Source organism: Hippocampus guttulatus, chromosome 10 (genome assembly GCF_054856545.1).
Source record: "Hippocampus guttulatus isolate MCC_2025c chromosome 10, RoL_Hgut_1.0, whole genome shotgun sequence".
In the NCBI taxonomy this organism is placed as follows: domain Eukaryota; kingdom Metazoa; phylum Chordata; class Actinopteri; order Syngnathiformes; family Syngnathidae; genus Hippocampus; species Hippocampus guttulatus.
In genome coordinates, this window is record NC_141270.1 from 202513 (window position 1) to 230061 (window position 27549).

A 27549-nucleotide genomic window follows, 5' to 3' on the forward strand; every position below is an offset into this window, starting at 1 on the left:
AAGAGAGGGGTTGAGAGCTCTCAATGAACAGTATCCCGTTCCGTTTTTCAAGACATTGATAATGGCCATCAATTATGTGCAGAGTTTCGCTCTTCGTGGCTTCCTCCGTCAATAGCGGCTGTCCAATATAGTGGGAAGGAAAAGTTTTCAAGAAGTCGTTCACCTGGAAAAAGGAACCGTTTTCTTTTGCCACCGTTTCTCCACGTCGCACACCGTTGGCGCGACCGCTTCGGGCGTGTTGCGTCTGCGGTCATTCGGTTGCGCGCCGCTTCCATTAGGCGGGCCGGTGCACAGGAGGTGACCCGGAAGAAGCCCACGTATGCATGTTGGACCATGCTGGCTGCCGAGCGCCGCCGCCGCACAGCGCACCTTCAACATTCCGACTGCAGCTGCTCTTGTCCCGTCTCTTGTGTGCATGCGTGTGTGTGCGCATGTGTGCGTATATATACATAGACACGCGTGCCTGTGTAACACCCCCCCCCCCCACCCCACCTCACCTCCCGCGCGTGGTCCGTCCGACCGCAGCTGTCCTTACCTCTCTGCGGGTCTCCTGGGCCAGGCTGACCCCTCTTCTCTTCAAAGCCACCCCGAGTGACGGGCTGAAGGGGGCGGCTTCTGCTTCCTTGAGCTTTGGGAGCTGGGGCTGGAGTTGAGGTCGTGATGCGCGTGAGAGGATGCAGGCGCAAAATATGTCCTGTGTGCGTCTGTGCGGTAGGGGGTTTGGGAATGAAAGGGCGGGGGTGTTATTGTCGACAAGGAGCGGGCGTTGGGTTTCCTGTGTTGGCCTGAAGCCGCCTTATGTGCCGGTGTGTGGGTGCGTGCGCATGGGCGGCATGGTGACCACTCCATCGCTGTCCCAACCTCAAGGTTATGGTCTCAATCCTCAACACTGTGACTGCGTTGAAGTGTACTTGAGCAAGGCACCGAAACCCCGTTGCTCCCGCGTTGTCATTTTTTGAAAGATTTCATTATCCGCTGATTTGCTTGCGCAACGTGCATATGTAATATTTGACCTATTTATCTTTAGAAAAGAGAAACAAAAGAAAGAACAACGATCAGTCGCTCAGATGCGTCGATACTCCACCGGTGAACGAGCCCATTTGCAAACGGCTCAGCCGTTGAGGTTAGTAGCGGCACGAGATCTCGCGAGAATCGGGATGTTGAGGATGAGATGAAGAAGATGAGCTCGAGCGGTCACCGATGAGCGAGCCCTCTTCGGAAAAACGGCCACGCCGCCGCCGCCGCCGCGGACGCTTCACTCGGAACGCCGAAGAGTCATTCGGTGTCATCGTGGTGTTACGTGGGCGACGGCAAAAGGAGGGCGCGAGAGGGAAGAACGAAAGCGGGGGAAGGGGTTTCTCCGCGTGACGTCAGGAGCTTCCCCGGAAAGTCCAAACAAGACGTTGATGCGGCATCTCCGCCCCCCCCCCCCCCCCCCCGCATTCGGGACCAAGTTGGGACGCTCTCAAGACGGACACCACCGGGAGGACTTGTTAAAGACGAGAGAGACGAGCTCAAGAAGGATCGGGACTGCACCTGCTGCTTCAGGTAAAAGCGGCTAGCCAGCGAGGCGGCTACGATGCGGTTCGCTGGCGTAACAACATGGCCGCATTCATGTTGGGCTCGTCTACTTAACGTTACGTTACGTTCCGGGCCGGATATTTTGCAGTGTCGCAACGACATCCATAGGCTGTTAATAATTGTGGCGACGGTGGAATGGCGGCAGCGTGCGTCAGCTCGACAGCCGGTGACGCAAGCGATGATGATGACGAAGCTGAAAATGAGGACGATCATCGTGATTTGAACATCATGATGGGTCTCAAGCAAGGTAGCCTTCTAAAATGGAGTCTCATACCAGCAGGTTTGCCCATACCTCCAAATAAATTGCGGATACGCTGACAACCTCTTGACATGTTTGAATCGTAGGAATTTATTTGTGATTTGCGGAACCGACAACGCCTTGTTAAAAATTGAGTTGGAGATATCTGCAACGTCATTTCGCCCGGGACAAATAACATCACTTTTGCTAGCCGCATCATCTACCGTCCGGCCGCCGATATCTGCTCGGGAATGACGGATGCCTGCGACGGAACTGTCGACAGTCTGACTTGATTGTGAGCATATGTCCAACGCCAGATGTCTGTCCGCATCTTCACTTCACCTGCTTGAAAAGCGTAAGAGATGTGAAAAGGGACCCGTCCCGATTGAGGTGAATTAAAGATATCTTCAACTGCCACCGTTAGTCCGCATCGAATTGCCGATATATTGACCATTCTGTGGTCTGTGATCCACACAGCGGCTCGCTGCAAATCAGTTGCAGATGGGTGAAATGACAAACAAACCCTGTACGCGTGAATGGCAAAAGTCAAATCTTTTGTCTTTAGTGAAATGATGTTGCGGAAACGTGAAATGCCGATCGCGGACAGGAAACGTGCGGTCACGGATATCTGAAATGTCGGTCGGCTTCGGAAACGTGGCTCCCGGATGAGAGGTTTTGGCTGCAGATCTCGGTTCTGGTCTTGCCGCGTGGCGTTTGCATGTTCTCTTTTGGGTTGGTATTCCGTGGGCCCGGACACTGACGTGAGATTGACCCGGTTGTTATATTTCACACGTGATTAGCGGGCACGTACGCCGGAGAACCGATGAACGGCGACATTCCTTCGTGAGTCACGGATGCCTCCCCGGAACCTTTTTAGAATGACCTAAAATGAATCGTTTAAAGCCTCACTCTTCCCGCGAGTATGAAGAAGAATTTCAAACTCATCTTTCGGCATCGTCGTTGCAAAGAAATGCTTTTGAGCTGATTGGATGAAAAAAGAAATATGCACAGCAAGTGTGAGGATGCTGCCGTGCATGTTGCCAGCACTCCAAACCAACGCCACTTTTCCCTCTGCCCGTTTTTTTTCTCTCTCCGTGATTCATACCTTAGTCTCATTTTTTTTAAAAGGCCCCGTGCCATCGAAATCCAATGTCCACGGTTTACATCGGTCAAAATGAGACCGTGACATGGTTTGAGTTTGACACGCGCGCGCTTTGTCGAGTCTCCGCAGCAGCCGATAAAATGCGTTCAAGTACACCCGCCCGATCGGCTCAAATGGGCATCGGGAATAAACACGACATCGCGGAGTCAAAATGTTCAATCAATCGATCCGTTTCAAAGAAAAGCAAAGATTGCCGGCGATTGAGGGAACTTTTTGATAACTCTGATCAATACCGGGACCCCCGCCCCGCGGGCCCGGAGAACGGTTCGGTGAAGCACTTGTTTCAAGCTCTCGCTCGGGCTTGACCGCGAACCGCGCCAGCGATGGCTTTCGCCGCACATGCGGCCGATAGCATCGGCAGGCGGGGATCATTCTAATCGCGATAACGGACGATAGATGACGAGCGACGCTGCGCTCCCGATCGGAGCGAAGCCAATTTACCCATCGAATCGATTGCGGCGGCGGTCTCATCGTAGAAAAGCCCGAAAAAGGGCATCTCGGGCATTTTCAAGCCAAATGATCTTGCAAAGCTGACAGAAGGATGTCGCCGAGATGGAAAAAGGAAAAGCAAGTTTGTCATGGGACATTTCAAATGTTCAGTATGGATGGCCAGCATTCGATTGAGTTGGCCACTGGATGTCCCTTGAGCAGCTGATCAGCTGTTAGCAATGCAATTGCAATTGCAATCAGGACCTTTCTTGGCAACATCAAAAAAAAGCAAAACGGTTTGGGCCCGCCGGTCGCCATCCCCCACGAGTCGTTGGGCCTTCACTCAGCCGGCAATGGAAAAAGGGCATTTTCCATCGGCTTCCCTTCACGGGCTCCGAGAATGGAATTTCCTTGATCAATCTTGCCTGGCGTGAGCTTCCCCTGGCACGGCCGCCGGTGGCCGTCACCGTGGCGACCGCCAGCCCGGTGACGGGGGGGGGGGGGGGTCTCCCCGCTCTTCATCTCAGTCGCCGTCTCTTGTTCTGCCTCTCTCGAAAGCGCAGTCCCGACTCGGTGCTCGTGTTCCAGTTGGCCGAGCAAATGACAGGAGGCGTTTTGATTGCGCGCGGGCGCAAGGGTGCGTCCCCGTCTTAAACGGCGACAACGCAGACCCTCCCGCCCTCGGCGGCGGCGCAGGAGCTAGCCGAGCTGAAGACCGATTCACCCGTGCCCGTCGCTGGGTCGCCCAATGCGGCGTTGGCGTGGCGCTCTCGTTGTGTAATACAGTCGAGCGGAGCAGGGTGCATTTGAGGTGAACACGCCAGCAATGCGGGGGAGAGAGCGAGAGAGTGGGTGTGTGTGTAACTGTGTTCTTGTTTTTTTTACGTTCCTGCTATTTCTAGCCCACGGCATGGCGTACTCCGCGGTCCCGAGCCGCTCTGCCCCTCCGACACGTGCGGACGCGGCAGCCTACCCGCATCGTTCGGCATGCGGGAATAACGCGGCGCGCTGGATTTTGATGAATGAGAGGAGCAGACGTATTTGTCTGGCAAGCAAGGTCACGTTCTGGCCGGCGCCCGAGATTTCGCCCACGCTCAATCGTGCGCGTAGCACACCGGCAGGACCGGGATGTCCTCGCAGGAATTACAGCAGTGGCTTGACTTCTGATTGGCCTGAGTGATGAGTTCGAGAGTTCAAAGCCATCACTTGTTCCTTTTTTTGGGGGGGGGGGGAGGGCGCTGAACAATTTCAAAAGATGATCCAATTGTCATTGTCCCCCCCCCCCCCCCCCCTGTAATAGTGATTGCAATTGAATATGTGATTCTTATTTCAAGCTCCTCTTTCCATCCGTGCGTTTTTGCAGATATCTGATTTGTGATGCCTGAATGTACCCCCAAACTGTGGTTCTTCAGAATCAGAATCAGAATCAGAATCATCTTTATTGGCCAAGTATGTAGAACACACAAGGAATTTGTCTCCGGTATAACACGCCGCATTCGTATTAGGAACCTTTTTCGAGCTCCCGAACCCAAGCAGCTAATATGCACATTCAAGTGAAACCGTTTGCCGTCTCGCATCGGGACATTGAAAACGTGACCGCGCCGCGACGTGCTCTTTTGCTGTCATTGTTCTGATTGGCTCCTCGTCGATTTTAGCATCACGCTCTCGGACGACGAGCGAGCGACACGGAGCCTACTTGCCATTGCGCTGGTGTTGACGGCACGTGATGACCAATCATTCTCGGTTTGAAAATGATTGAATAGCAGAGGATATGAAACGTCCATTTTTTTTCCAACCCCCCTATTTCATTTCCTTCCAGGCTGAGTCACTGCCGGTGAGGAGGAAGGTCCGGAGCGGGAACGGGGGAGGAGGCGGCAGTGACGCGGGACGAGAAGAAGAAGAAGAAGGAGCACGGAGGGAGGGAGCGAGCGAGATAAGCCACAACAAGAACACGCGCTGAGATTTTGCGGCGAGAGCGAGACTGCGTGAACGGCAAAGGAAGGAAGGAAGGGAGGTAGAGCGGCGCGAGGCCGGGAGAGCCGCCCTCCCCCTCCTCCTCCTCCCGCCGGCGCTCTCTGCGGAGCAGGCGTGTCGCGACAACACACTCGGCGTGAAGGAACCATGAGCGATGTCACCGTGGTCAGAGAGGGATGGCTTCAGAAACGTGGTGAGTACTTCCTCTTCTCCCTGCTCTCCACCAACGTCATCTCTCCGGCCCGGCGTCGCCGCATGTGCCGCTTTGAGATTGGAGCGCGCGAGCGCGTGGATGTCGGCGGCTTACGGTGGCCGGCGTGCGCCGGCTCTCTCCATTTGCGTGGGCTTGGCGAGCGTTCTCTATCCGCCGCCGCGTACGGCAACGCGCGTGCGCCGCGTCGGCCTGCGCTCACGCCGCTTGCCGCAGCTGCCGTCGTACGTGGACGGTGACGTCAGGTTAGTCGCGTCCAGACGCGCTCCCATAGCTGCTCCGTAGCGTCGAATGTCCCAAAAGAGTCCCGACACAAGTTGAGAGGGGGTGTCGAGTGGGGTCGGCCGGGGGCGCGGTGACAACGCATCCCGTTTATCGCTTCGCCGAATTCGAACGGCAGGGAAATGAGCGTAGCGAGGGCGAGGGAGGCCACGTTGCAAAGATGCTACTTCTCCTTTCAATGAGCAACACGCTCACCGTCCGACGTTTCGGACGTTTGTGTGTTTTTCCCAGCGCTTGCATGGTTTTTATTTTCATTTCTTTCTTTTTTGGAAGGCCTCAAAATTAGCCTTCGGCCAACCGCCACCGAGTGACGTCATTGACCCTCGCACATAAAGCACCTCGCTGACTGTAAGCGACGCTGCCGTTAGCAAGGTGCCGCACATACGATTCATGTGTGAGATAGACTGGATATATATATATATATTTTTTACCACAACTAACGTAACACAATTGCCAAGGAAGATGCAGATATCCCTGTATTTGCATCATCATAATACACCAAGAGGAAACAAAATAAAGCAGAGTGAATATTTGAAAGTCCTATTCGGTGACCGCACGCGTGTATCTTGCTGACAAAGACTCTCCCCGCTTTGCTTTTTCCAGCCAAAGATCCATCTTGTTGGCAAAATCCTCGCCTCTCCAAAAGCATCGCATTTCAAGAGAGCAAAAGAGTCGCGTGTTTGCGGAGCCATAAAAAGAGCAGGCCGTATAGAGACGGCTCCGACGCCGGCAATATGAAATTGGATCGGATTGGACGCAACTTTATTGTCAAATGACGACTATTGTTCGGCGTTATTGTGAAAACAAAACGCGCGGTCAGTGTAGAGTGACTTGAGACGGTCTTCGCCGACCGGATGTCCCTTTGTACTGGAGTGCATTTGTGCGACGGAGACTCTCCAGGCTTAGCTTTTCAGCCACAGATCCACGTGAAGCTCAATGACTTTCAACAGAATACGTTTTGGCTTGAATTGCACACTCGGGCCACATTTGACGTTCAGTCCGGCGAGCGGTCGCCGATGCGGGGATTTCCACCAGGGTCGCCGTCCCGCCATGCGACGGGAGCCCCTCGGAACGTACGAGGCGGGCCGTCGCACAGGAAGTGACGGGACGTGTAACGAGACAGCGGGCTTGTGGGTAATGTAGGCCGGCCCCGTTGCGCAGCCGGGCCAGGGCGGGGGTGACTTATGGCCATCAAAAGGCCTCTTACCGCATGAGCCGGATCCTCACGTCGACACGCGGACACCGCACACTCATTGGCCACGCACTCTTCGGCCGCGTGCGCCAGCGTGCCGCTGTCATCCTCATCCGGTCGTCCGCACCCATTCAGAGGAACGCCACGTGCGGAGTTATGAATTTCGGACCGCATCATATGCCAAGTCCTCTGCGTGTGTGGTTCAGGGTCACGGTGCTGACTCACCGTCACGGTCATGACACAGCAAAGGCTGCGGTCTGCGGTCAAAGCGGGAGCGAGACGTACGGAGTCGCGCCACACACTTTTGTCCCGCGAAAGATGACGTTTTCACGGTGCGGAAGGCTCTGTTCTTTCTTCTTTCATTGTTGGTTTCGAAGGGAGCTCAAAGATGACGAGTTGCGACGTTTTGAATGACCCGCCGAGATTTACAATCACATGATCGCAAATTTCACGCGGGGCGCGCCGATGGGTTTGCCGAGAGCTTTGGTGCAATCCACGAAGCCTTCGTGTTACGTCGGTCTCCGACGAGCGTTCCTTCGGCGGCTCGGCCGAGCTCATTTGACGGCGGTGGGATTTTTGTTCGCGGCTTCCCGTCCTACCAAACAAAGCGAATGCCGCCGATGGCCCGCGGGCGCACACGAAGCTGCCGTCGTCAGCGGGCGGTCCATCTATTCTTTTTCCTGCGCGGTGTTCCACGGCCGTCGCTCCGGCACAGTCGGCCGAGGTCGCGCGCTCGACCTTTCTCACATGGGAGGCGAGCAAGCCCGCTGCTTGTCATCGTTGAGAGGCAGCGGCTGCTTCTTTTTTTTTTTTTTTTTTTTGCTGAGTCAACACCAAGCCATTCTATCACTTTGACTGCAGGCCTAAGAGTCCCGATTTTTGGACCGTCTGCGACGTCCAATTGTATCATTGTTTGCACCGAATGAACAGCTGCCACCAGGTGAATTCCTACACTTGAGCGAGACCTTTTGGAACAATGAATGCAGACGGAGCCATTCGATGACGAGCGTGGAACTGGCCCATGCAGGGGGCGTTTAAAAGAACACAACCCATAACCATATGGGGTTGTATTTTCATCGACGGCGCACGCGCGCTCGGGCGTAAAAAGAGCCGCATCTCGATTTTCGTCGGCACGAGCCTTGCCTTGGCCTGTTTGGGAGTTTGGCCGCTCGCGCCGCGCCGCGCGGCCTTCTTTCTTTTTTGTCTTTGCAAAAGTCGATCGACTCCGGAGCCGCTTTGATCAAGTCGTCAACGCGTCCGCGCCAGCGTGGCTCGACAAACTCTCTCTATTGTCCTCAGAGTGACTCGTTCCGCGCCGCGGAGGAGAACGGCAGGCAGGCAGGCGGACCGCGCGGCAAAGACGGGCACTCGGCGCGGTACGCGGGCCGCGGATATTTGCCGGAGCGGACGAGATCGCCGGTGAGGCCGAACACACCCGCGAGACAAGTCGGCAAGTCGGGCCGTCGGCGTACGCGAGTTTGGATTGCGCTTGTGTCTGGATTTCAGACCCGCAACTCTGACGCAATTTTTACCCGGAAAAAGGCGCGGAAGCACGTCACCGTGCCGATTCGCCACCTCGTCATTTGTTGAATATGACGAAGCCGTGCGTCAGCGGAGACCGGGCCCGCGTTTCCTTCCGTGCCCCGCCGAAACGATTTAGGGGTGGCGTTTTGGAAGGTGTCCGACGTAACCCGGGGGAACTTTTTTGAAGCGCTCGCGACGCCGAGTGTCGTCGACTTTTCGCATCGGTTGTTAAGCAGGTCGCCGAAGCGCTTCTGCATTTTGTTGCCAAATTTGAAGAAAAGGTGCAGGTGGCGCCCAGGCTCACCGGCAAGTCTAGAAATTCAATGAAAGCCGAACTCGATCCATCCATGGATTTTGGAAGGCGCTTATCCTCAGGAGGGTCCCCGGCGGTGTTTGGAGGCACCCCGAAGCGGTCGCCAGCCCATCGCAGGGCACACAGAGACGAACAACCGTTGCGCCCACACGCGTTTCCTTAACCGTAGCATGTTTTTCGGAATGCGCGAGGCAAGTACCCGGAGAAACCCCGCGCGGGAAGGCCGCAGCCGGAATCGAAGCCTCCGGTACTCTCGGGCGGACTCCGCCCCGCCCCTTTATCCTTTGAGTACACAACATGACCAAAACGGCAAGGGTCAAACCCCAGGTTTGATTGACAGGGGCCTGTATTAAGAAAGCTTCACGTAAAGCGCGTCACCGTTTTGGACCACTTAAGCCGCCGCGGCGATTGGAGCAGAAAATAAAAAAAAGGACAGCGTGTCGTCTAACGTGATTGTCGAGGTATTGTCGGCCCCGTCGCCGGGGCTTTGGACTGATTAGAGGAGGCAGGTCGGAGTCGCTCACTCCATTGGCTCCACGCGATTTAGGCCGGCAGATTACCCGCGTGCCGGTTTACGGCAACCGTAAACGTCGGAGGAGGAATTTTCGGCCTGGCGACGGATGCTTTCCATGGTATCGTTTTGAGTTGGAGGAGCGAAGCGGCCCCCGGAGGCCATCGCGTTTGCTTCGCGCCGTCACGGCGGCGGGACGCTCCGGCCGACTTTGCGGTCGAGCCGCGTCGGCCGGGTTAAAGGGACGGCCCGTCTATTCATAGCCCCCCCCCCCCCCCCCCGCCTGTAATCCGTCTCTGGACGGGATTAGCGGAAGCCGCGAGTCGGAGTTTCCTGCGCCCGAGCGCCAATTGTTGTGAAATCGCCCAAATGTGAACAATCTGTCCGCGGCATCCGATGAGCGGACGAGCCGTGCCTTTTCCAAACGAGATGGAGTACAATTTGACAATCTCCGCCTTTGCCATATCGGAGGAGACCCGGCGGTGTTCGCGTTTGGTCTTATTTGACTACAAGCCAGTGACTAAGGGCGGGGAGTCATTTTGTCAACTGGAAGAACGCAGTTGAAAAAATTCAGCCGATTACTGCCGACCGTACGGGAGCGAGGGGCGCCGCCGTGTTCCGGCAGTGGGGGCCGGGGGTTCGAACGTCATTTCGGTTGTTGTTGTCGTTCCATTTGTTTTGGCGGCAGATGAAGCAAAACAAATGCGATTGTGATCTCCCTGGCTTACGAGTTACGCATAATGGAGCGTGACCCATGAGTGCGAGAGGGGAGGCAAAAAGAAACGAGCAAGCAAAATCGAGAACGTAATAACAGCCGGGGGGGGGGGGGGCGATTTGCCTGCTTTTTTGTCGTCGCGTTCATTCATCAGAGTAAAAGCAGGTCGTATGTCCGACTCGGCATCCGGGGGAGAAACCGCGAGGCAGACAGACAGGGAGGCAGACGCCGCGCGTGGCCCAAAGGAGGGAAAGCAGCAGTTAGTGAGCTGGAGAGCACTTGCCGTCGCCACGAGAACACCGCGCGTCCATTGGCTGGCCTGCTGCGTGTGTGCGCGCCTGTTAATAGTACTTGATTGTTTATTCGGGCCTGCTGCGCTTGGCTTTTTTGCTCAAGTGTGCGTGTGTGTGTGTGCGCGTACAGAGAGGTAGGTTGTGTGTGTTTCTAGCTTTACACACAGACACGGAGACGAACAGCACAATGCTTTTCGAAAGAAGGGGTGCATTAAGGGGTGGGGCGGGGGGGGCTTTACAAAAGATCAGTGGGTCTTAAGTTGCGCGCACGCATGCACGCGTAACGCCAGCTGCTGCCCAAGGCCCCCAGCCCGGCATTTCTCAATGAATAATACAGAGTCGGCCACTCTGGAATAATAGCAAAACACACACACACACACACACACACACACACACACACACACACACACGCACAAAGCTTTGCACCTGTTCACCGCTGCTCAATTGGCAAGGGCCGGCCGGGCTGGTTAAGGTCCCACCCGGACTCTTTGAAAGATGAATGAGCACACACACACACACACACACACACACACACACACACACGCGCGCACTTGCACCGAGTTGTAGGCAACAGTTGGACAGCTGTGTTAGTTCTGATGACGCCTTCCTGTCTGACGTTCAGCGTCGTCATTGTCCAGCACATTTCCCCCCCCCCCCGCCCCCGGCAACGTCCCTTGTCAACCCAAGGCCGCGTTGAGTCCACGCATCCGTTTTCTTCGGTGCTCGCGCGTCGCTGCGCCAGCCCCGAAAAGCGCGAGTGTGCCTCGCGCCTGTTTTAATTGGCACGCAAGTTCGCCGGTATCGGATCGCGCTTTCGTGACGCGTGACGGTTCCCATCGTGTTCGAGGAGATGAGCTGTCACGCGCAGGAGCGGACGAAAAAAAAAACTCACCCTGAATAAATACAATACGGTACAGTATTAGTCCCAAAATAAAGCTGTGATTGCAGAAGCGGAGGTGCTTGCTGGGGGGATTGTACCGTCTTTTTTTTTTTCAAGGTAATGGAAGTGTTAACCACTGAATAACAACATTAGGTAGGGCTACAATTTTGGACTCAAATAACAGAGCGCGTTTTTGCTCCTTTAAAAAAGAAAAATCGATTCTGGCTTTATTTTTTTTAAATGGCCAAGCCTTCACTGCCGCCATACAGCGCCCTTCCTTTTTTTTTTTTTAAACTTTCTTCCCCATCATGAGACGCAGTTCCGCATTCGTGTTTCAAACCCCATCTCGGTGACTTTGTGGCGTGCGTTTTGATTTCCATATGAGATTTCCATCTCCGTCTCGTCGGCATACGGTGGTGATCTCGCGTTAGCTAAGGACACTGGCGCCGGAGCTCAAACCGATGCGGGGAATGCGGGACAGACGGAAAGCTTGAAGATGGAAAAGAGCACCAAGTGCGTGCGCGCGGACAAGCGCTTCTCACCTTATCAACACAGGCAGCGCCACATTTGCCGTTTGACGGCATGTGTTCGCGCACCATTAAGCTTGCACATTCAAGCCCTTTTTTCCCCTTTTATTCCCGCAGCTATGATATTCACAGCGCGTGCTCAAGTTTTTTTTTTCCTCCCAGTCACACGTTTTTAAAATAAGACTCGAAAATGAACAGATATTGGACAGGTCTTAGAAAAAACATCGAGAAACGGACCAAATATAAATATATGGCAAAATACAAACGCGTTTGTAAATCGAAGACTGACAAAACATGACAACAGAATGCAAAAGAGGAAATGGGGGGAAAAAAACCCATTTTAGAATAGCAAAATAATCGACAACATTGAATGGAAAAAAACTCAATGCAAAAAGATAACACGTCCTGCGTGGAAATGTGTAAAACGTATATTAGACAGAAATGACAAAAATATTGATGACCATTTCAAAAGGATTAAATCAAATACGATGTGGGACCAAATGTATCAATATCAATATCAATATCAATATCAGCCCCTCCCCCCAAAAATACAAGCGTAGTCGCCGAAAAATGAAAACAAATCTGGCAAAAGTATTAAAAGGAAGTCAAAACAAGACGTATTTCGTAGAAATGGGAATCCGAATGGTTTGATGGAGGATTTCTCGGTGTTGATGGGTCATCTGGAAAGCGTTTCATCCCTACTTAGACAACCACAACCGCATCGCAGTCAGTCCAACTCGGCCACGCGGGGGGGGGGGCCAAAAGTGGCACAGGTGGCGCCGAGCTGCCAGCCCCTCCCGCGGCCAATTTGCTAATATGCTAACCCCGCGCTAATCCCAAATGTGCTTTAGGAAGCGCCGGACTCTGCTCAAACCACATGCGCAAACACACACACACACACACACACACACACACGCATGTCGCGAGTGAGATCCGGAGTGGAGCGTCAGCGGTTAGATGCTGTGCTCCAGGGAGCCACCGCCATCTACTGGACGCTTGCAGTACTGCAATTGCTAAAGAAAGATGAAAACGAAGGCTGATGATGTCGAGTGAGCTCTCTGACGACCAGCTGGGATTGGAGGGGGGGGGGGGTGGCAGCGGGGCACCAGAGCTTCGCCTCCTTCCGTCTCGGCGTGCAGCTGGAGTGGGTGAAATCTCTCTGCCGCCCCCAAGGGACAACCGGGCTCCCGCCGGGGAGCTGGGAGGGGGGGGGGGGGTGGTGTCGGGGATTCGGCCGAACACGCAAAAGGGCCTCGCCGGCTGCGATCACGCGACGGCAAACCCGGCTGCGCCCGTAACGCGCCGATCCGTCGCTTTGCTGCTCTGAAAGCGGCAGCGGCCGCGGCCCCGATGCGCTCATGACACTAATGCGCTCTAAGTGGATTTGCGCCCCAGAGCCCAGAATCGCCCTAAGACGTCTGAGCGGACTGGAGTTCGAACTGCCGCCGTGAGGGTGGGGGGTCGGCGGGGTTGGCTTGGCCACTGGGATAAGTACACACGCACTGAAGGAGGCCACGCCGGGCCTCCTTCGGCTCCTCTGCCGCCCTGTGTCATTGGTATCAAGTACAGCGCGCGCTCTCGGGCTTGCAAGCTCCCGCCTGATGTTTTATCTTTGATCCGTCTGGAGGCTCTCACAGAAAAAAGCGCCGCACGGTTTTCCGTGTCGACGGTCGGCGCCGCGTCCTCCCGAGCGCCCCCGCCGCTCGCCCGGCTCCGCCTCCGCGCCATCCGCGGATCAGCCGCAGCCTCGGCCGAGGCCTTAAATGAAATCCCTGTTTGGGGCTGATGAGCTCGCGTAGTTTTGTGCTCGTTTACTCCGTCAAGGGTTTTTGGCCCCCCTCCCCCCGTCCTGAAGGAGCGCGAGATGGAAGGGAATAGTCGGCGCCGCTTGTCTCTCTTCTTCTGGCTCAAGTTCAGCTTTGTGGTTTCTACCTGCCCCTCATGCAGGCGGGCGGGCAGGCAGGCGCGCCGAGATGAATGCTTAATCGGCCCCGCTAATTGAGTGACACTTAGCCAGCGCGTTGTCCTAATTGTCCAATCGGAAAGCTTGGAACGGACACAGTCGCATCCGATTCATCTCCGGTCTGCCAGTGCGGAGACGGCAAGCTGCCGCCGCCGCCGCTGGAGACGAACAGGCCGGCGAGTCTTGCGCCGCCCTCGCCTGCCCGGGCAAAGTCAACTTGTCCAGTTGACGGCCAGCGCGACGGGCAGAAGCCCGGTTGGTTTTTCAAGCCGCACCGCCCGACCCGTCCCAAAAAGACCACGTGTATCCGTTTGAAATTGGGTGTCGGCTCCTTTGCGGATCGGCGGGAGACGGCAGAAAGGTGCGAAGCCGTCCCACTGAAATGTTGTGACCCCCCAATCGCTGCAGAAAGAAAGAAGAACTTCAAGCATCCGTCCATTGTGCTTCCAAAAATGCGATTCTTCCTCCGAAACGCAGCCCTCCCTCACTCTGTCGCGGTTGGTCGTTAACATCCCCACTCGGGTTGCGCGATCACCAAAATAGAAGATGGAAAAAAGGACACCGCAGCGAGACGGCCGACTCTCCAAATACTGTTGATCGGTTGAAATGTTTTGCGGGTCCCGTTCACTTGAAGGCTCCCTCGGCGGTCACCCGGCCCCCTTTCTGGACACGCCGATGCCTTATCTTTTCCCACGCTGCTTTGACCTTCGTCGCCGGACACCAGAATGGTGCGGAACCGATCCGCGGGGGATTAGCGTTCAAATGTTTTTTTTTTCCGAGGGCACCGTGAACGCGGCCCACGTGATCGCACGCAAGCGCCATCGACGCCATTAAAGCCACATGCGCGGGGGCCGCCGCGGGCCACGGACTTGGATGCATGCGCTGCCCCGCCTGGCCCCGCCTCTTAAAGGCAACAAGCAAGCACGCCGCGCGTGAACCTTTGCCTCACCGATCCTCGGCGTCCTGAAGAAGAAGCTACGACTCCACCGTTTGATTGCGAAGGACTCTGACAGGGCGTCGCTGCTTTTGTGTCGTCCTAGCAATGAAAAAAAGACTCTTTGAGGTTTCGCACGAGACGTAGGAGTGCGCCAAAGTTGAATGTCTTTTCCTGTGCCAATTAAGTCTTGGGGGGGGGGGCTCGTTTCCCTCTCTCCTTTCTTGGATCCGTCAGATCACAGCGCTGTCCTTTATCGCCGATATCCCGCTGTTCCAAGAAACAAAAGAGTCTCGTTGTCTCCGCCGCCATATAGTACGAGGACGGACTAATTGGTCTTGCGGGAGAAGGGAGCTCGCGCGGCTAAAAGTAAACGGAACCCGAGCGAGGCGATGGTGTGGGAAGGAAACCGGCTGTTGTCTCCCCCCCTTCTGCAGCGGTCCAAATGAGAGACACGTGGCTCCCCGGACAAGCTGTCCAGAGGCTCGTCACAGGCCGGGCCAAGGCGGGATTGCTTCGACGGAACGCCATTGGATGGGCTCCGCCGCCACCGCCGCCGCCGCCGCTTTTGGAAGCCTCGCGCGGACAACTGTCCATCTCCCCTTGCCGTCTGTGCCACCCCTGGCTGCCCCCCACCCCGCTCTTCTCATCATACGCCCCCACACGCGCGCACACTCGCCTGTTGGTGGGCTGAAATGTTTTCAGCGGCGCTGAACAGCCGAGCGATGAGGTGGCCGGCTTCCAGGCCTCGCTCGCTTGGACGCGAAGCGACTCCGAGAAAAGACGTGACTCGGACCAGCCGGCCCGTCGCCGCTTTGATCGCGCTTGTGAGCGCTTTGACTTTTCTCCCGTCTTCGTGGGGAAACTCGTCATGCGGTCAGCCCGCAAGCGGGCGCATCCGAGACGCAGCGGAGGAGCGCGTCCCGTCCCGCATCACATCGGCCTGTGGCCGCCTCGCCCTCCCGCCGCACTTTTGCATCATTTGCGAGGCGTTCACTTTTTCAGAGTCACGTGGGCGAGATAACTTTGAAATGATCTTGCGGGGTGGATTGAGGTTCATAATAGAGGCAATCGGGGGGGGGGGGGGGGTTCACTGCCGACGGTTGACTGTACGGTATTTCTTTATTCGGGGTGAGTCATCTCACTGCGTGTCGCATTGTCATTGTTGCCTTCGTTATTGAACAGAAGGGTGACGACGATGACCGAAAGCCCTTCTTTGCGCTTTCAGAAGACAGTCTGCTGTGGTCCAAACGAACGCCACCCTCTCTTTCCCACCTTCTCTGTTTTCTTTCCGAGCCTTCCTTTCGCTTCTTGTGTTTATCGGCAGCGAGCGATCCAAAGAATATGCTTCGCTTCTGTAAAGGACAGGAGGAGGAAATGTGCGCGGGAGGGATGGGGGCGAAGTTGTTAAAAAGAGAGAAAAATAAAGACCAATTGTGGGGGAAACGTGTGATTTGGTAATCACGACGACGCCTTGGCACCCGGCCGCATATTCCTATCTGCGCGCGGACTCAAATCAGCTGCTACACACACACACACACACGTGTACAAAGCACACCCAACACACCTCCACTCCCGACAGAACTCGGAGGTAGCGGCGGGGCCCGCAGTCAGACGGTGCCTTCGGCGGAGCAGGTGTTTTTCGGCGAGGTGCTAATGAGCGCGGCCTGCTGTCATTGCGGCTTGAAACGGATGGCGCAAATAGAACGGGCCCCATCAAAGAGGCACATGCACCACCTATTGGAGCAAATTAGCCCCGCAAAGTTGATGGGCGCCGTTCGCCGGCGCCGTTCGTCTCTTTGCGGCAGACGCTTCATTCAAAAGCGGGCGTGAGAAGGAGCGAGCATCGCCGCCGGTGAAACGCAGACGTCGATCCCGGCGCGCCGAAGGCTCGGCTCCTTTTTGCTCACCGACCGACCGAGCGTCGGGCGCCGCCGGCTTGGCTCCTCCCCCAGCGCGAACGCCATCCCCCAAACGAGCGACAATGAGAGCCGCGGTCCGATTCCCGTTCCGCGATGGCAAACGCAAGTCGCGTGCGTGCGCTTCGCGTCAAGTGAAACTCTGCCGCCGATGTTTTTTTCCAAAGTGTCGGGCGCGGTCCGAGCCCGGCGCAGCCCAAACAACTCTGCGCGGAGCTTCCTTTGCCCGTGAGCGAGCGTCGAAGGTCGCCACTGCGATTGGTCTCCACCTCGCCGCGGTTCGCTCGCTGGCGTGCGATGGCCTTCACGCGGAGCACGCCGCCGAACTCCGACCTCGGCATCCCGACCGCGGCCTCGTTCGAGCAACCGGACTGCGGCGCGGTTCGTTTTGTCAGGTGTGAATGCCGCTCGCCCGATTCTCAGTGCGACCGAACCGCGCTACGTGAGTTAGGTCCGGCGCGAAGGCCGTCGTCTGAAGCCGAGCGCGCGGCGGACGAGCCGGACGGCGGTTTGCGAGCTGTGAACGCGCCGTGGCCCACCGAGACAAAAAACAAAACCGAAGGACTGCACTCCGGTGCCTTTGCTTTGGCGAGGCGTGATTCGAATCTCCGGATTTGATCGGCATGGCGACACCCCACCCGGGTGCGAACGCGAGGTCTGACCCGCCTCGCTGTTTGACTCTCGTGTAATCCGCCGGCGTTTGCGGCGGTGCCAGCCCGTGCTCGCCAGTTGGCCACAGCCCCGACGCCAACCGCGCGGCAGATGTTATTTGTCGGCGACGGGCCGTTCCGCGCCTCGTCCCGTTTTCACCGGACGCGTTGCCGTCCGGGCGTGCGCGTGTGACTCTGAGCAGGGCGGCGACCTCAACGCCCGCCCGTGCGCCGGCCGGGCGACGCCGCCGGCGCGGTCGCCTCGATTCGAGCGCGAGTCGACATGTTTTTGTCCTATTTTGCCCGACAATCCCAGCGAAGTCACCCGAGACGGCGCGCCGTCGTCTTCGGGCCGGCCGACTGATTGCGATCCGTCCGAATAACGGCGTGCCCCTCTCCCGTGCCCGCAGGTGAATACATCAAGAACTGGCGGCCGCGTTACTTCCTGCTCAAGACGGACGGCTCCTTCATCGGCTACAAGGAGAAACCTCAGGACGCCGACCTGCCCTACCCGCTAAACAACTTCTCCGTGGCAAGTACGTGATCGACATCCCCCTGGCACCTTTTCCGTTGGGACGGCCCCGAAGAATGGCGCCCGCGGCCGCTTTTGGATGAGCGCCATCGCATCTTTGTTCGAAATCCAACGAGCCTTCCCTTGCGGGGGGCCGCACGACGGCACGGTGGAGCTGGCCCGTAGGAGACGGTCGACGGGGTTTTATCGGTCGTCGTTTGGCATCTGCGGCAAAGCGCGTGTCACCAATACGTCCGTTGGATGGACAAAGGCTGTCCTCTGTGTGTGTGAAGGAATGCCGGAAGAAAAGAAGAGTCGTGCTGGGCTTGCCCCCGCCTGACACTCGGGAGATGGGGCTTTGAATCTTATCTTCTCTGCGGTCATTTGTTTTTTTTTTGGGGGGGGGGGCAGCAGGGTAGAATAGCAGCAAAAAAAAGTGACCCTCATGGGGGCAAGCGGTGCCAAAAATGGAGGGAAGGATGGACGGCTTCTTGAAGGTCCTCTTTCGCTTCCCACCTAACGCTGAAGTCATTCTGTTGTTCCCAAACATGAAAAAGATGAAGGCCTCCCCCCCCCCCCCTGCAATCGTTCTGGGTGCTCCATGCAACCGTGTCCCCCGATTGTAAAGCGCCGCTCAGTTTTTCACGAAAAAAGGCGCATGGGCCGAGTGCGAACGGATGAGCCGATTGGAGGGAGGGACGCCCAGGAAGCGTCGGGGGGGGGGGAGTTGGTGCCGAGGACGAGCCGGGCCGTACGTCCGGCCCCGGCCGCTTGGCGCCGCGCCGGCACGCCACATCTGTTGCCCAAAGCTGCGAGGCCAGGTGGCGCGTGCGGGCCCGCCTTTGTTGATGGGCGTGCGAGCGAACAACGGAAGCGGTCAGATGGAGCTGAGACGCGACGGGCCGATTCCCCGCCGAGTCGCGCGCACGCACACGTCGAGGCATCCGCCCGCAAAAGCCAATTTCGACTCGCAGCGTCCGCGTGTGGGTGGGAGCGCTTTTGGCACGGGGCGCCCGCTGACCTTGTTTTCTGCCAGCGCGGCAGGTCAGGTGTGCGCTGGACCCGTGTGGCCTCGCTATTGACCTTCCGGTCTAAATTTAGGCCGCGCCGCGCCGCGCCTCCCCGGAAGCCAAAGGGGGCCGGCCGAGGACGTCACAATGGAGGCCTTCTCGGCGCCCGCAGCCAGCTCAGCGCCCCATCTGGCTCTGTGCGCGCACGCTTCTGCCTTTGTGTACAAATGGCCGAATGCGCTGCCCATTTTTTTGGGGGGGGGGGGGTGTTCTCCGCCCGCCGTGCGATTCTTCTGAAATTCACCAGATGCGCATGTGCCGCAGCACATATTATCCTTTGGCACGGCAAAGCGGCCGCGTTTGGAATCCTCGGCGGTGGATGTTATTGGCTGTTTTAGTTTTTGCTTTCAAAGACCGGCTGCATCTGCGCTCACGGAACGCGCTCGCCTCAAAGTCGGCGCGTTCCGCTCACGGCGTTTTTCACAGTCGCCCTCACTTATTGCGCCCGCGCGAGTCTCGGCCCATCGCTTGGCCCGCTCCGGCTTTTCCTCAGAGAGCGTCATCAAGTGCAGCTTGACGCTTTCCTTCCACGTTTCCAAGCGAAATGACCTTTTTTTTTTGACCCGCCTGTGAAAAGTGCCAAACGAATGCGCCTCCGGCCGCATGGATGAAAAGCCGGCGCGCACGTGTCAATCAAACGAAAAGACGTGGTCCCAAACGGTTTGACTGCCCTTCGCGCGCTTTCAACTCAACCGACGTCGGCGCTTTAACGTCCGCCGGTCCGGACGTCGTACGCGGACAAGCGATGTCGCGGTCACCGTCGCCGACCGACCCGCGCGTATCTCCGAGCCCCCCCCCCCCCCGCGGAATCGGTATTTCCACTTGTGCGCTTTGCTCAGGAGGAAGCCTTGCGTGTCGCCCGCAGAATGCCAGCTGATGAAGACGGAGAGGCCCAAGCCCAACACCTTCATCATACGCTGCCTCCAGTGGACCACCGTCATCGAGAGGACCTTCCACGTGGACTGCCCCGACGAGAGGTCGGTCGGCCGACGCGCGCTTCGACTTTCCCCCCCGAAACCTTAGGAAGGAAAGTATGCGAGCCGACGACGGAAGTACCTTGTTGACGATGTCGCCTAGCTTTCATCAAGGGCGCGGGTAGGACTCGGCGCGTGCGGATGTACGGCGCGCTCGCGGCGGGAGAGGAGACCTTTCAAGTGGCGTCGGCATAAATTCTCCAGCTGCTCGCTTGCTTTCTAAGGAGCTGAGGTGTTTATCTCCAGAAAATGAACAGCTTTGCCCACAAGACCACAGATGCTCCTCTGCATCCTTTTCACCGCACTGCGCGCGCGCGCGCCGCTCGCTAATAGCTCGGTGCCTCGTCCGTCAAATAAACCAACGGTAATTAACACAAAAGAATATCGTAACGCTAAAAGTCAGGTGTAGACATCCGATCCAGCTGCGCGGCGCCAAAAGCGTCCTCCGAGGTGTCTCTGAGCTTTTGACTGTATCCGCCGCACCGTACTGGCGGCGCTCCAGCCGCTCGCACGCTGGCGAGACGCCCGACTGTAGACGGCCGCGTTATCTCTCATTAGCAAAAAACAACAACAGCAAAAAACAAAAAAAAGGAAAAGAACTCATTTTAGGCGACCTTGAGAGACTTTCCGTTACTTTTCATCTCGCCGCGCGGCGAGGCGGCCCACCGAGCGCTCGAGCGGCAGAAGCCTTTGCCCTCCAAAGGCATTCGGATCTTGAAGCGTCAAGTCGGAAGCGGCGTTTGGGCCCAGTTAGATGTTCTTCCAAATCCCCGCGGGCGACATATGGCCACGCGCCTCCCACTTCAATCATTTGGGACTCAAAGAGGTTTCGTTATTCCCGCCGCAAATTGTCGGCATATTTCGCTCGTTGCTCCGGCCTGGCCCCGCAACGCGGCGCTTTGCGCAAAGATCGGCCGGGAAAGAACTCTCGCGCGACTCTTAACGACCGAGTTAACTCCTTTGAAAAATCGTCGTTGGCTCGGCGGCCATTTCCCTCCCGGTGAAATGTCGGCGTCCGTTCTCCCGCCCGTTTTTCTCGCCGGGTCCGCTGAGCGCGGCGCGTTCTCCCGGCAGGGACGAGTGGACGGAGGCCATCCAGACGGTGGCGGACAAGCTGCAGAAGCAAGAGGAGGAGAGGATCCGGCGCAGCCCCGCTCGCGACGTGGACAACATGGCCGAGGAGGAGATGGACGTCTGCGCCGCGCAGCACAAACGCAAGGTAGCGCCGGCCAACGCGGCTTCCGCGCGCCGGCTTTGGCCGCGCGACCCCGAGGACGCTCTCCCGGCCGGCGAGCGGAATGGCCCGCCCCCGAACTCGCGGGGAAAGATTTGCCGAGCAAAATGTTCCGGGAGTCGGGCGTTTGGGTTTGAAGCCGGCGCCGGCGCTTTGACTCCTTCCCCCAAACGAGCGCCGCTCGGAAGCGGGTGTCCTCGGCAGACGCGCCGCAGTCACTCGCCAAAACAAAAAGCAGCAAAATCCTCCTGCCGAATTTGTTTCCTGTCGCCCGCGTGTGCGCGCGCGCGCGTGCGAGACTGGAGATGCGCACCCCCGTTCTTCAGCAATGCGGAGCGGCCACCTCCTTCCCACGCAGTTGTCGAGAGCGCTCTCGAGCGCCGCGTTTCCACTCGGCCTTCAACTTGTCCTTTGTTTCTTGGTTTCACCCAGACAATGAGCGACTTCGACTACCTGAAGCTGCTCGGAAAGGGAACGTTTGGCAAAGTGATTCTGGTCCGGGAGAAGGCCAGCGGGAAATACTACGCCATGAAGATTTTAAAGAAGGAAGTCATCATCGCCAAGGTCAGTCCCTTGGGGCCACTTGCTCGGAACGAGCCCGAGAACGCTTTTCATTGAGAGTCGGAATCAAACCAGCGGCTTCGAATTCCCGTCGGGATCTCCCAACCTGGACAATGTCAATGTGACGACGTCTGAGTGGAACCGCATGGCCGAGTACGAAGCCGGAAGCTTTTTTTTGGGGGGGGGGGGGGGGTGTCATTATTTGTAACGCTAGGCAGAAAGTTCCGAGCACGCGAGCGCAGGTAAACACAAAAGTGGCGAATAAGCGCTCTGGCGCTCCCAAAACTACAACGAGGACCAGGTCACGAAACGCCAGGGAGAACTCACGCTAACCGCTAAGCTAACATGACACGTAGAGAATGGAAAGAACAAGACCGGCGTGATATTACTTTTGGCAAATGAAGCGCGGTTGAGCGGATTTGAACAATTGCGACGCTCTTCATGTTGAGCTGCCTTGACCGAATGTCTGCGATGCTTTGTCACGCTGTCCTTGTGTCACGTCGACAGGACGAGGTGGCGCACACGCTGACCGAGAGCCGAGTCCTGAAAAACACCAGACACCCCTTTCTCACCGTAAGTGCGTGCGCACGTGCTGCAGGCGCACATGCAAATGTGCTACATCTGCACACACGCATGAGCACTCGCGCGCACACGCGAGGCAGCGTATTGATCCTATACCTAGCCGAGTCTCTGGAGGCTAATTACGCGGCGGGCGCCGAATTGCGGGACAATAATGGACGCATCTGTTAGCCGTTTGGTGTTTGGTGCGCCGACACATCAGCTCCCGCGAAGTTCTGTGGCAGCCCGTCTGCTCCACATCCCCCTTTTTTTTTTCTTTTTTTTTGCATACCACTGTCACATCTGCAGCCACAAAGAGACGCAAAGCCCAACTGCTCTTTTGTTGAGCGCCTCCATCCTTCAAAGTCGACACTCGTCACATGATCGCAGGTGGAGACGAAGCAGCCGAAGCGACGGGCGCTCGGCGAGTTTTGTTTGTTGCGCCTGCTGTTTTCACGCTTGAACGAGCAACGACATTCGAGTCAGTCAAAGTCACGCGCGCGCTTCTCCTTTGTGTCAGAATAAACGGCGAGGCAAAGGCAACGCGTCGCGCCGAGAGCCCGTCGTGCTTTCACAACGTCTCTTTCTTGTCTTCCTTTCAGTCATTGAAGTATTCCTTCCAGACAAAAGACCGCCTCTGTTTCGTCATGGAGTATGTGAACGGCGGAGAGGTACGACGCGCACCCGTGGGGGGCGGGGGGGTATTTTCAGCATTTTCGATCTCTACATATTTAAAATGTTGCTGAAATTAAGTTTCAGCAGCCTCCCAGTTTTGTTGTCATTATTTGTTCAATAATAATGATAGGGGAACACCCGCCCCTCCCCAAGAAAACAGAAAGCAAAAAAAGAAAAGAATCTCTCTCCCTGTCTCTCTCTCTCGATGTATGGTATGTATCTATTTATTTGTCAGTCAGCCAGCACATTTTGCAATTGGCGTGCCAGAGCCCGGCCCCTTTCCCTCGGAGTCGCGGGGGCGGGCCGCGCCGCGCGCAAGGCTAAGACGCGCTAACGCTGAGCCATTAAAGGAGACCGTTGAGTCAATTTGCCAGCCAGTTGGCTCGTCACGTGCCTCCTCCCCCTCCTCGCGCCTGGCGACTCACCTGCGGGGCCTCCAGCAGCCAGAATGACAGTCGGAGATGAAATGAGTTTGCCCCCCCCCCCCCCCCCCCCTCCCAGCTTTGCCCATTTTTCAGCCTTGTAACGGGACCCATTTGCAAGCCCGCCTCATTCGCTCAGCGCGCGGCCGTCACCTGCCGCCCGCCTTCCAGCGGAGCCGGCCGAGATGCCGGCACCGACAAAGCGCCGCCGGCGATGACAAAGCCGCCACGGATGCCCGGTGCGGCGAGGAAGGCCCACCTGTCGCGTTCGCGCGCTGGCGGCACTCCGGCGGCCATATGCAAACCTCCCTGAGCAATGAATTCATGCCCCGTGGCCTCCGGGGTCATTTGTACCGCTGCGCCGTGTGCGGGCCACGCCTCTGACAAGTGACAGCCGAGAGCCGAGCGAGCAGCCGGACACGGAAGGGAGAGACTGTGTGGATTTTCTCATTTGGCATGAATAATCTTGGGGGGGGGGGGGGGGGGGGGACATCTTTTGGGTGTCCTTTGGGGGGGGCTTCCTTCATCAAAAAATGTCAAACCGTACTGTTACGAGAATCAAATCTTATATTTTTGCCAAAATAGTCGTCATCTTCTGAGAATGACGTTTTGTCATTATTTCCAAAGTCGTCATTTTTGCTTTTTTCGAACAAGTCACAAACCTGTGAGAATGCAGTCCGATTTTTTGAGTCTTACAGATTTACAAGAATAAAGTCCTATTATTTGATGAAAACAATTTGTTTATGTGAGTAGTATTTTTATTTTTGGAAGGTTAGAAAAAAAAGACATCATGAAAAAGTCATATTTTTCTAAGAAAACATTTCTAATAAAGTGGGACCAAGTTGCATTTCTCCAGAAAATCGCGCTTTGCCTTCCTAAATGATGCAAGCGAGTTTGTTGCCAGCAAGCGAGCAGGATGGAGTGAATGAAAACAGCGGCTCGGAGTCGCAGGGCGGCAGATAGCGCGCTAATGAGCGTCACGCTGGAGGCTGGGGGGAGTGGGGGGGTGGGGGTGATGTGCCGCCTCCCTTTAACTTAACTGGCGTATGGATTAAACCCTCCGTTTGGCCCCCGTTGCCCAAATCCACGCCAGCGCTTCGTCAGCCTCGCCTGAGGTGGGTGGGGGGGGGGGGGGGTCGGCTGTAGACGAGGTGCCAGCTGCTGAGTGCCTCCATCCACCCGCCCTCCTCGGAGGGGACCCCCCCTCCCCTTTTCCACTTGACGCGCTCGCCCTCCCCTCCGCCATCTATCATCTCAATATGGTGCGGGCAGACAGTTTGTGTAGTGCTAATTTCCTCCAATAAATCTGTAATTATTGCCGCGCCACCCCCCCCCCCCCTCCCACCCGCCTTTTCCCCACAGCTGTTTTTCCACTTATCCAGAGAGCGGGTGTTCTCCGAGGAGCGCACGCGCTTCTACGGCGCCGAGATCGTCTCGGCGCTCGACTACCTGCACTCGGCCAAGATCGTGTACCGCGACCTCAAGGTAAACATCGGCGCTCTGCGCTCAGTCAATCATTGCAATCTGGTCACATTTTTCCCACAAAACGTTGGAACCCTGGAAACATAGGTGGAATCTTTGCTCTATCTATATCTATATATATATATATACGTGTGTAACAAGATCAAGAAAAATAGTCATATGACAAGAATTAAATGTGTTTCAGAATACGTTTTGTGTGTGTGTGTGTGTGTGTGTGTGTGTGTGTGTGTGTGTGTGTGTGTGTGTGTGTGTGTGTGTGTGTGTGTGTGCGCGCACGCTCCTCCCAGCTGGAGAACCTGATGCTGGATAAAGACGGCCACATCAAGATCACCGACTTCGGCCTGTGCAAGGAAGGCATCACGGACGCGGCCACCATGAAGACCTTCTGCGGCACGCCCGAGTACTTGGCGCCCGAGGTATCGTTGGCACTTGAACGCAGACACGGCACGAGGCACACCCGCACGATCTCATGAGAGCCAACGGCGGGGCGGCTTTGCCAAGCGTGCGCCGCACTTGTCGGCTTGAAGGTCTTTCTTTCGCCACTCATATTTTGCACCAAGAAAATATAAACTTGAAGTCAAGGGCAACGGCAGAGTTGGAAATTGTAAAACAAATAAACAAAGAAAGATGATGTTTCTTTGTCATAAAAAGTTGTTTGTTTTAAGGAAAACAAACAACGGCAGGGTACACCCCGAACTGATTGCCGACCAATCGCAGGGCACACAGAGACAAAAAAATCAGTCACGCTCACAATCACACCTTGGGATCAGTTTGGAGTGTTCCATCAGCCTGCCGCGCATGTTTTTTTTGGGGGGGGGGGGGCCAGAGGACCCAGAGAAAAGCCACGCAGGGCAACATGCAAACTCCACACAGGCAGGCCCCGCGGGGCCCGCAATCAAACACGCTAGCTCCGCACCATCGGGCGCACGCGCTAACCTGTCATTCGTTGAGCCGCATGTTGGAATTCAACACCCCCCCCCCCCCCGCCACCCAAAAAAAAGATCTTGATAGCCAAAAGTGACAAATGACTGTTCATGTTGTCCGATGAATTTTTTCTGGCCTCATTGTTTTGTCCAGGCATTTTCCCATACCTTCCTTGTGTCGGCGTACCGACTCGACGGTCCGTCCGTATCGACCGAGCGACGACGACACCTCCTCGGCGCATTTTAAACGCGGCGGCTAAATTGGAAAGAGCGTGAAGTGCTCCCGCTTTCTTTAGCCAGCGTCCTTCAGGCGCCAAGGCCACCGGATCACCGTGGCAAGCGATGCGGGGACCGAGGCGGCAGGGGAGTGGCGCGCTGCGGCGCGCATCCCACTTGAAAAAGTAGCGAGGACAATTTGGCGCCGCATTTTCTGCGTTTTGGGTTTTTTTCAAGAGCCTTCCTTTGTGTGCCAAAAGCTGATTGGAGGCTGCTAGTTATTTTTCACAGGATGTGCGTTTATACGCCCGCGTGTGTGTGTCGCGCTAGAAAGTGCGGGCTAAAGTGAGGCAGATGGCGGCAGATGGGCGAGGTTGGAGGAAGGTGCTCGGAAAAAAGCTGGAAATCTACGCCGCCGCTCGCCCGCCCGCACGCACGCTCCGCTCGCCCGCCCGCGTGTAAAAATAACACAATGTGCTCGGAGCCAAATTCCAGAGATGCAAAGTAGCTGGGATTAAACAGAGAACGGGGGACTCGGGGGCTCGCGGGTGGGGGCTCCAGACGGACGGAGATGAGAAGACAGAGGAATTATCTCGGGGTTGCGCCATTGTCATTTGGCCACTTCCCGCGTCGGTGGGCTCGCCGCTTCTTTGACGAGAAAAGGCGTTAGCGAGCGGCGGCGTCTTTGCGAAGCCGCGCCGCGCGTGTCAAACACCGCCGTATTATTTATTTGGAATAAGAAATATACGTAGCAGAGAGCAGCGAGGTATTCGACCGAGCAACTCTCGAAAGAATAAGATAAGATAAGAAAACCTTTATTAGTCTGGCAATGGAGAAATTCCCGATTCACGGCAGCAAAGTTATGAAAGGAAGAAGTAGAACAACAAAATCTAGGCGCCGCCGGAAAGGCGGCCACTCTTGCGGCGCCATTTTGAAGTCCAAATAACAAAAATAACACAAAGGGCACAGACAGTCGTGCGATCTTCACCACTTTTCTGCATCCGCTTTGTTGTCTGAAGCGGTTCTAGATGAAAGAGGAGAGGATCAAAGTGTCCTTTCACCAGTGGGTCAGAGACGTCATGCTGAAAACGTGCGCGCGTCGGCTACAAGCTAAGTTTTGAAAGCAAACGCGAAGCTGTGGCGTCCATTAGGAAATAGGAATAGAATAGGAAAGCTAGCCAATCTGCGCAAAAATCACGTTGGTGCCGACGGGGCCCGGAGTTGCCGAGCGTCATTAGGCAGCGGCTGTCGGTTGGCCCGCGCCCGCTCCATTATTCTTAACGGCGAGAAGACGTCTTTGTCCGGCACATGCCCCTCTGGACGCTCTCCAACCCCGCCGGTCTGCCCGTCGCCACGCAGACACGCACGCACGCGCGCGCTCCCGCGTCACCTGCGAATCGGCCGGCGACGTTAATGAGCACCTGAAGGACCCGGGCCTCGCTCGCGACGGGATGAAGGCGGCGCAGATGGACCAGGCGGGAGCGGGCCAAGTGCGCGAGGCCGCTTTGACGGAGTCCCGCCTTCTCCATCCGGGGACGTCCTTTTCCTCCTCCGAAGACCCGCCGCCCGCTGACGTTTGCCATCCCGGCTTTTTTTTTTTTTTTCCTTCTTGTTTTAATGCTCCC

At 56.5% G+C, this 27549-nt stretch overlaps 1 protein-coding gene across 3 annotated transcripts in view; it reads left to right on the forward strand.

The window, feature by feature from the left end:
• The first annotated feature begins 1152 nt into the window (after positions 1–1152).
• Positions 1153–27549, forward strand: part of akt3a (AKT serine/threonine kinase 3a) — a 28821-nt gene continuing 2424 nt past the window's right edge. Inside the window, exons 1-11 of one of the 3 annotated variants that reach the window (XM_086121617.1) lie at positions 1153–1548; positions 1670–1828; positions 5230–5577; positions 17709–17834; positions 19745–19856; positions 20928–21072; positions 21520–21651; positions 22156–22221; positions 22809–22877; positions 24666–24788; positions 25073–25201. In XM_086121617.1, the coding sequence (XP_085977743.1) occupies positions 5532–5577; positions 17709–17834; positions 19745–19856; positions 20928–21072; positions 21520–21651; positions 22156–22221; positions 22809–22877; positions 24666–24788; positions 25073–25201 (948 nt within the window). In that variant the 5' untranslated portion in view covers positions 1153–1548; positions 1670–1828; positions 5230–5531. Of the gene's footprint in view, positions 1549–1669; positions 1829–5229; positions 5578–16917; positions 17044–17708; positions 17835–19744; positions 19857–20927; positions 21073–21519; positions 21652–22155; positions 22222–22808; positions 22878–24665; positions 24789–25072; positions 25202–27549 lie in introns of those variants that run through there. The other 2 variants (XM_086121616.1, XM_086121618.1) reach the window with 2 other exon arrangements.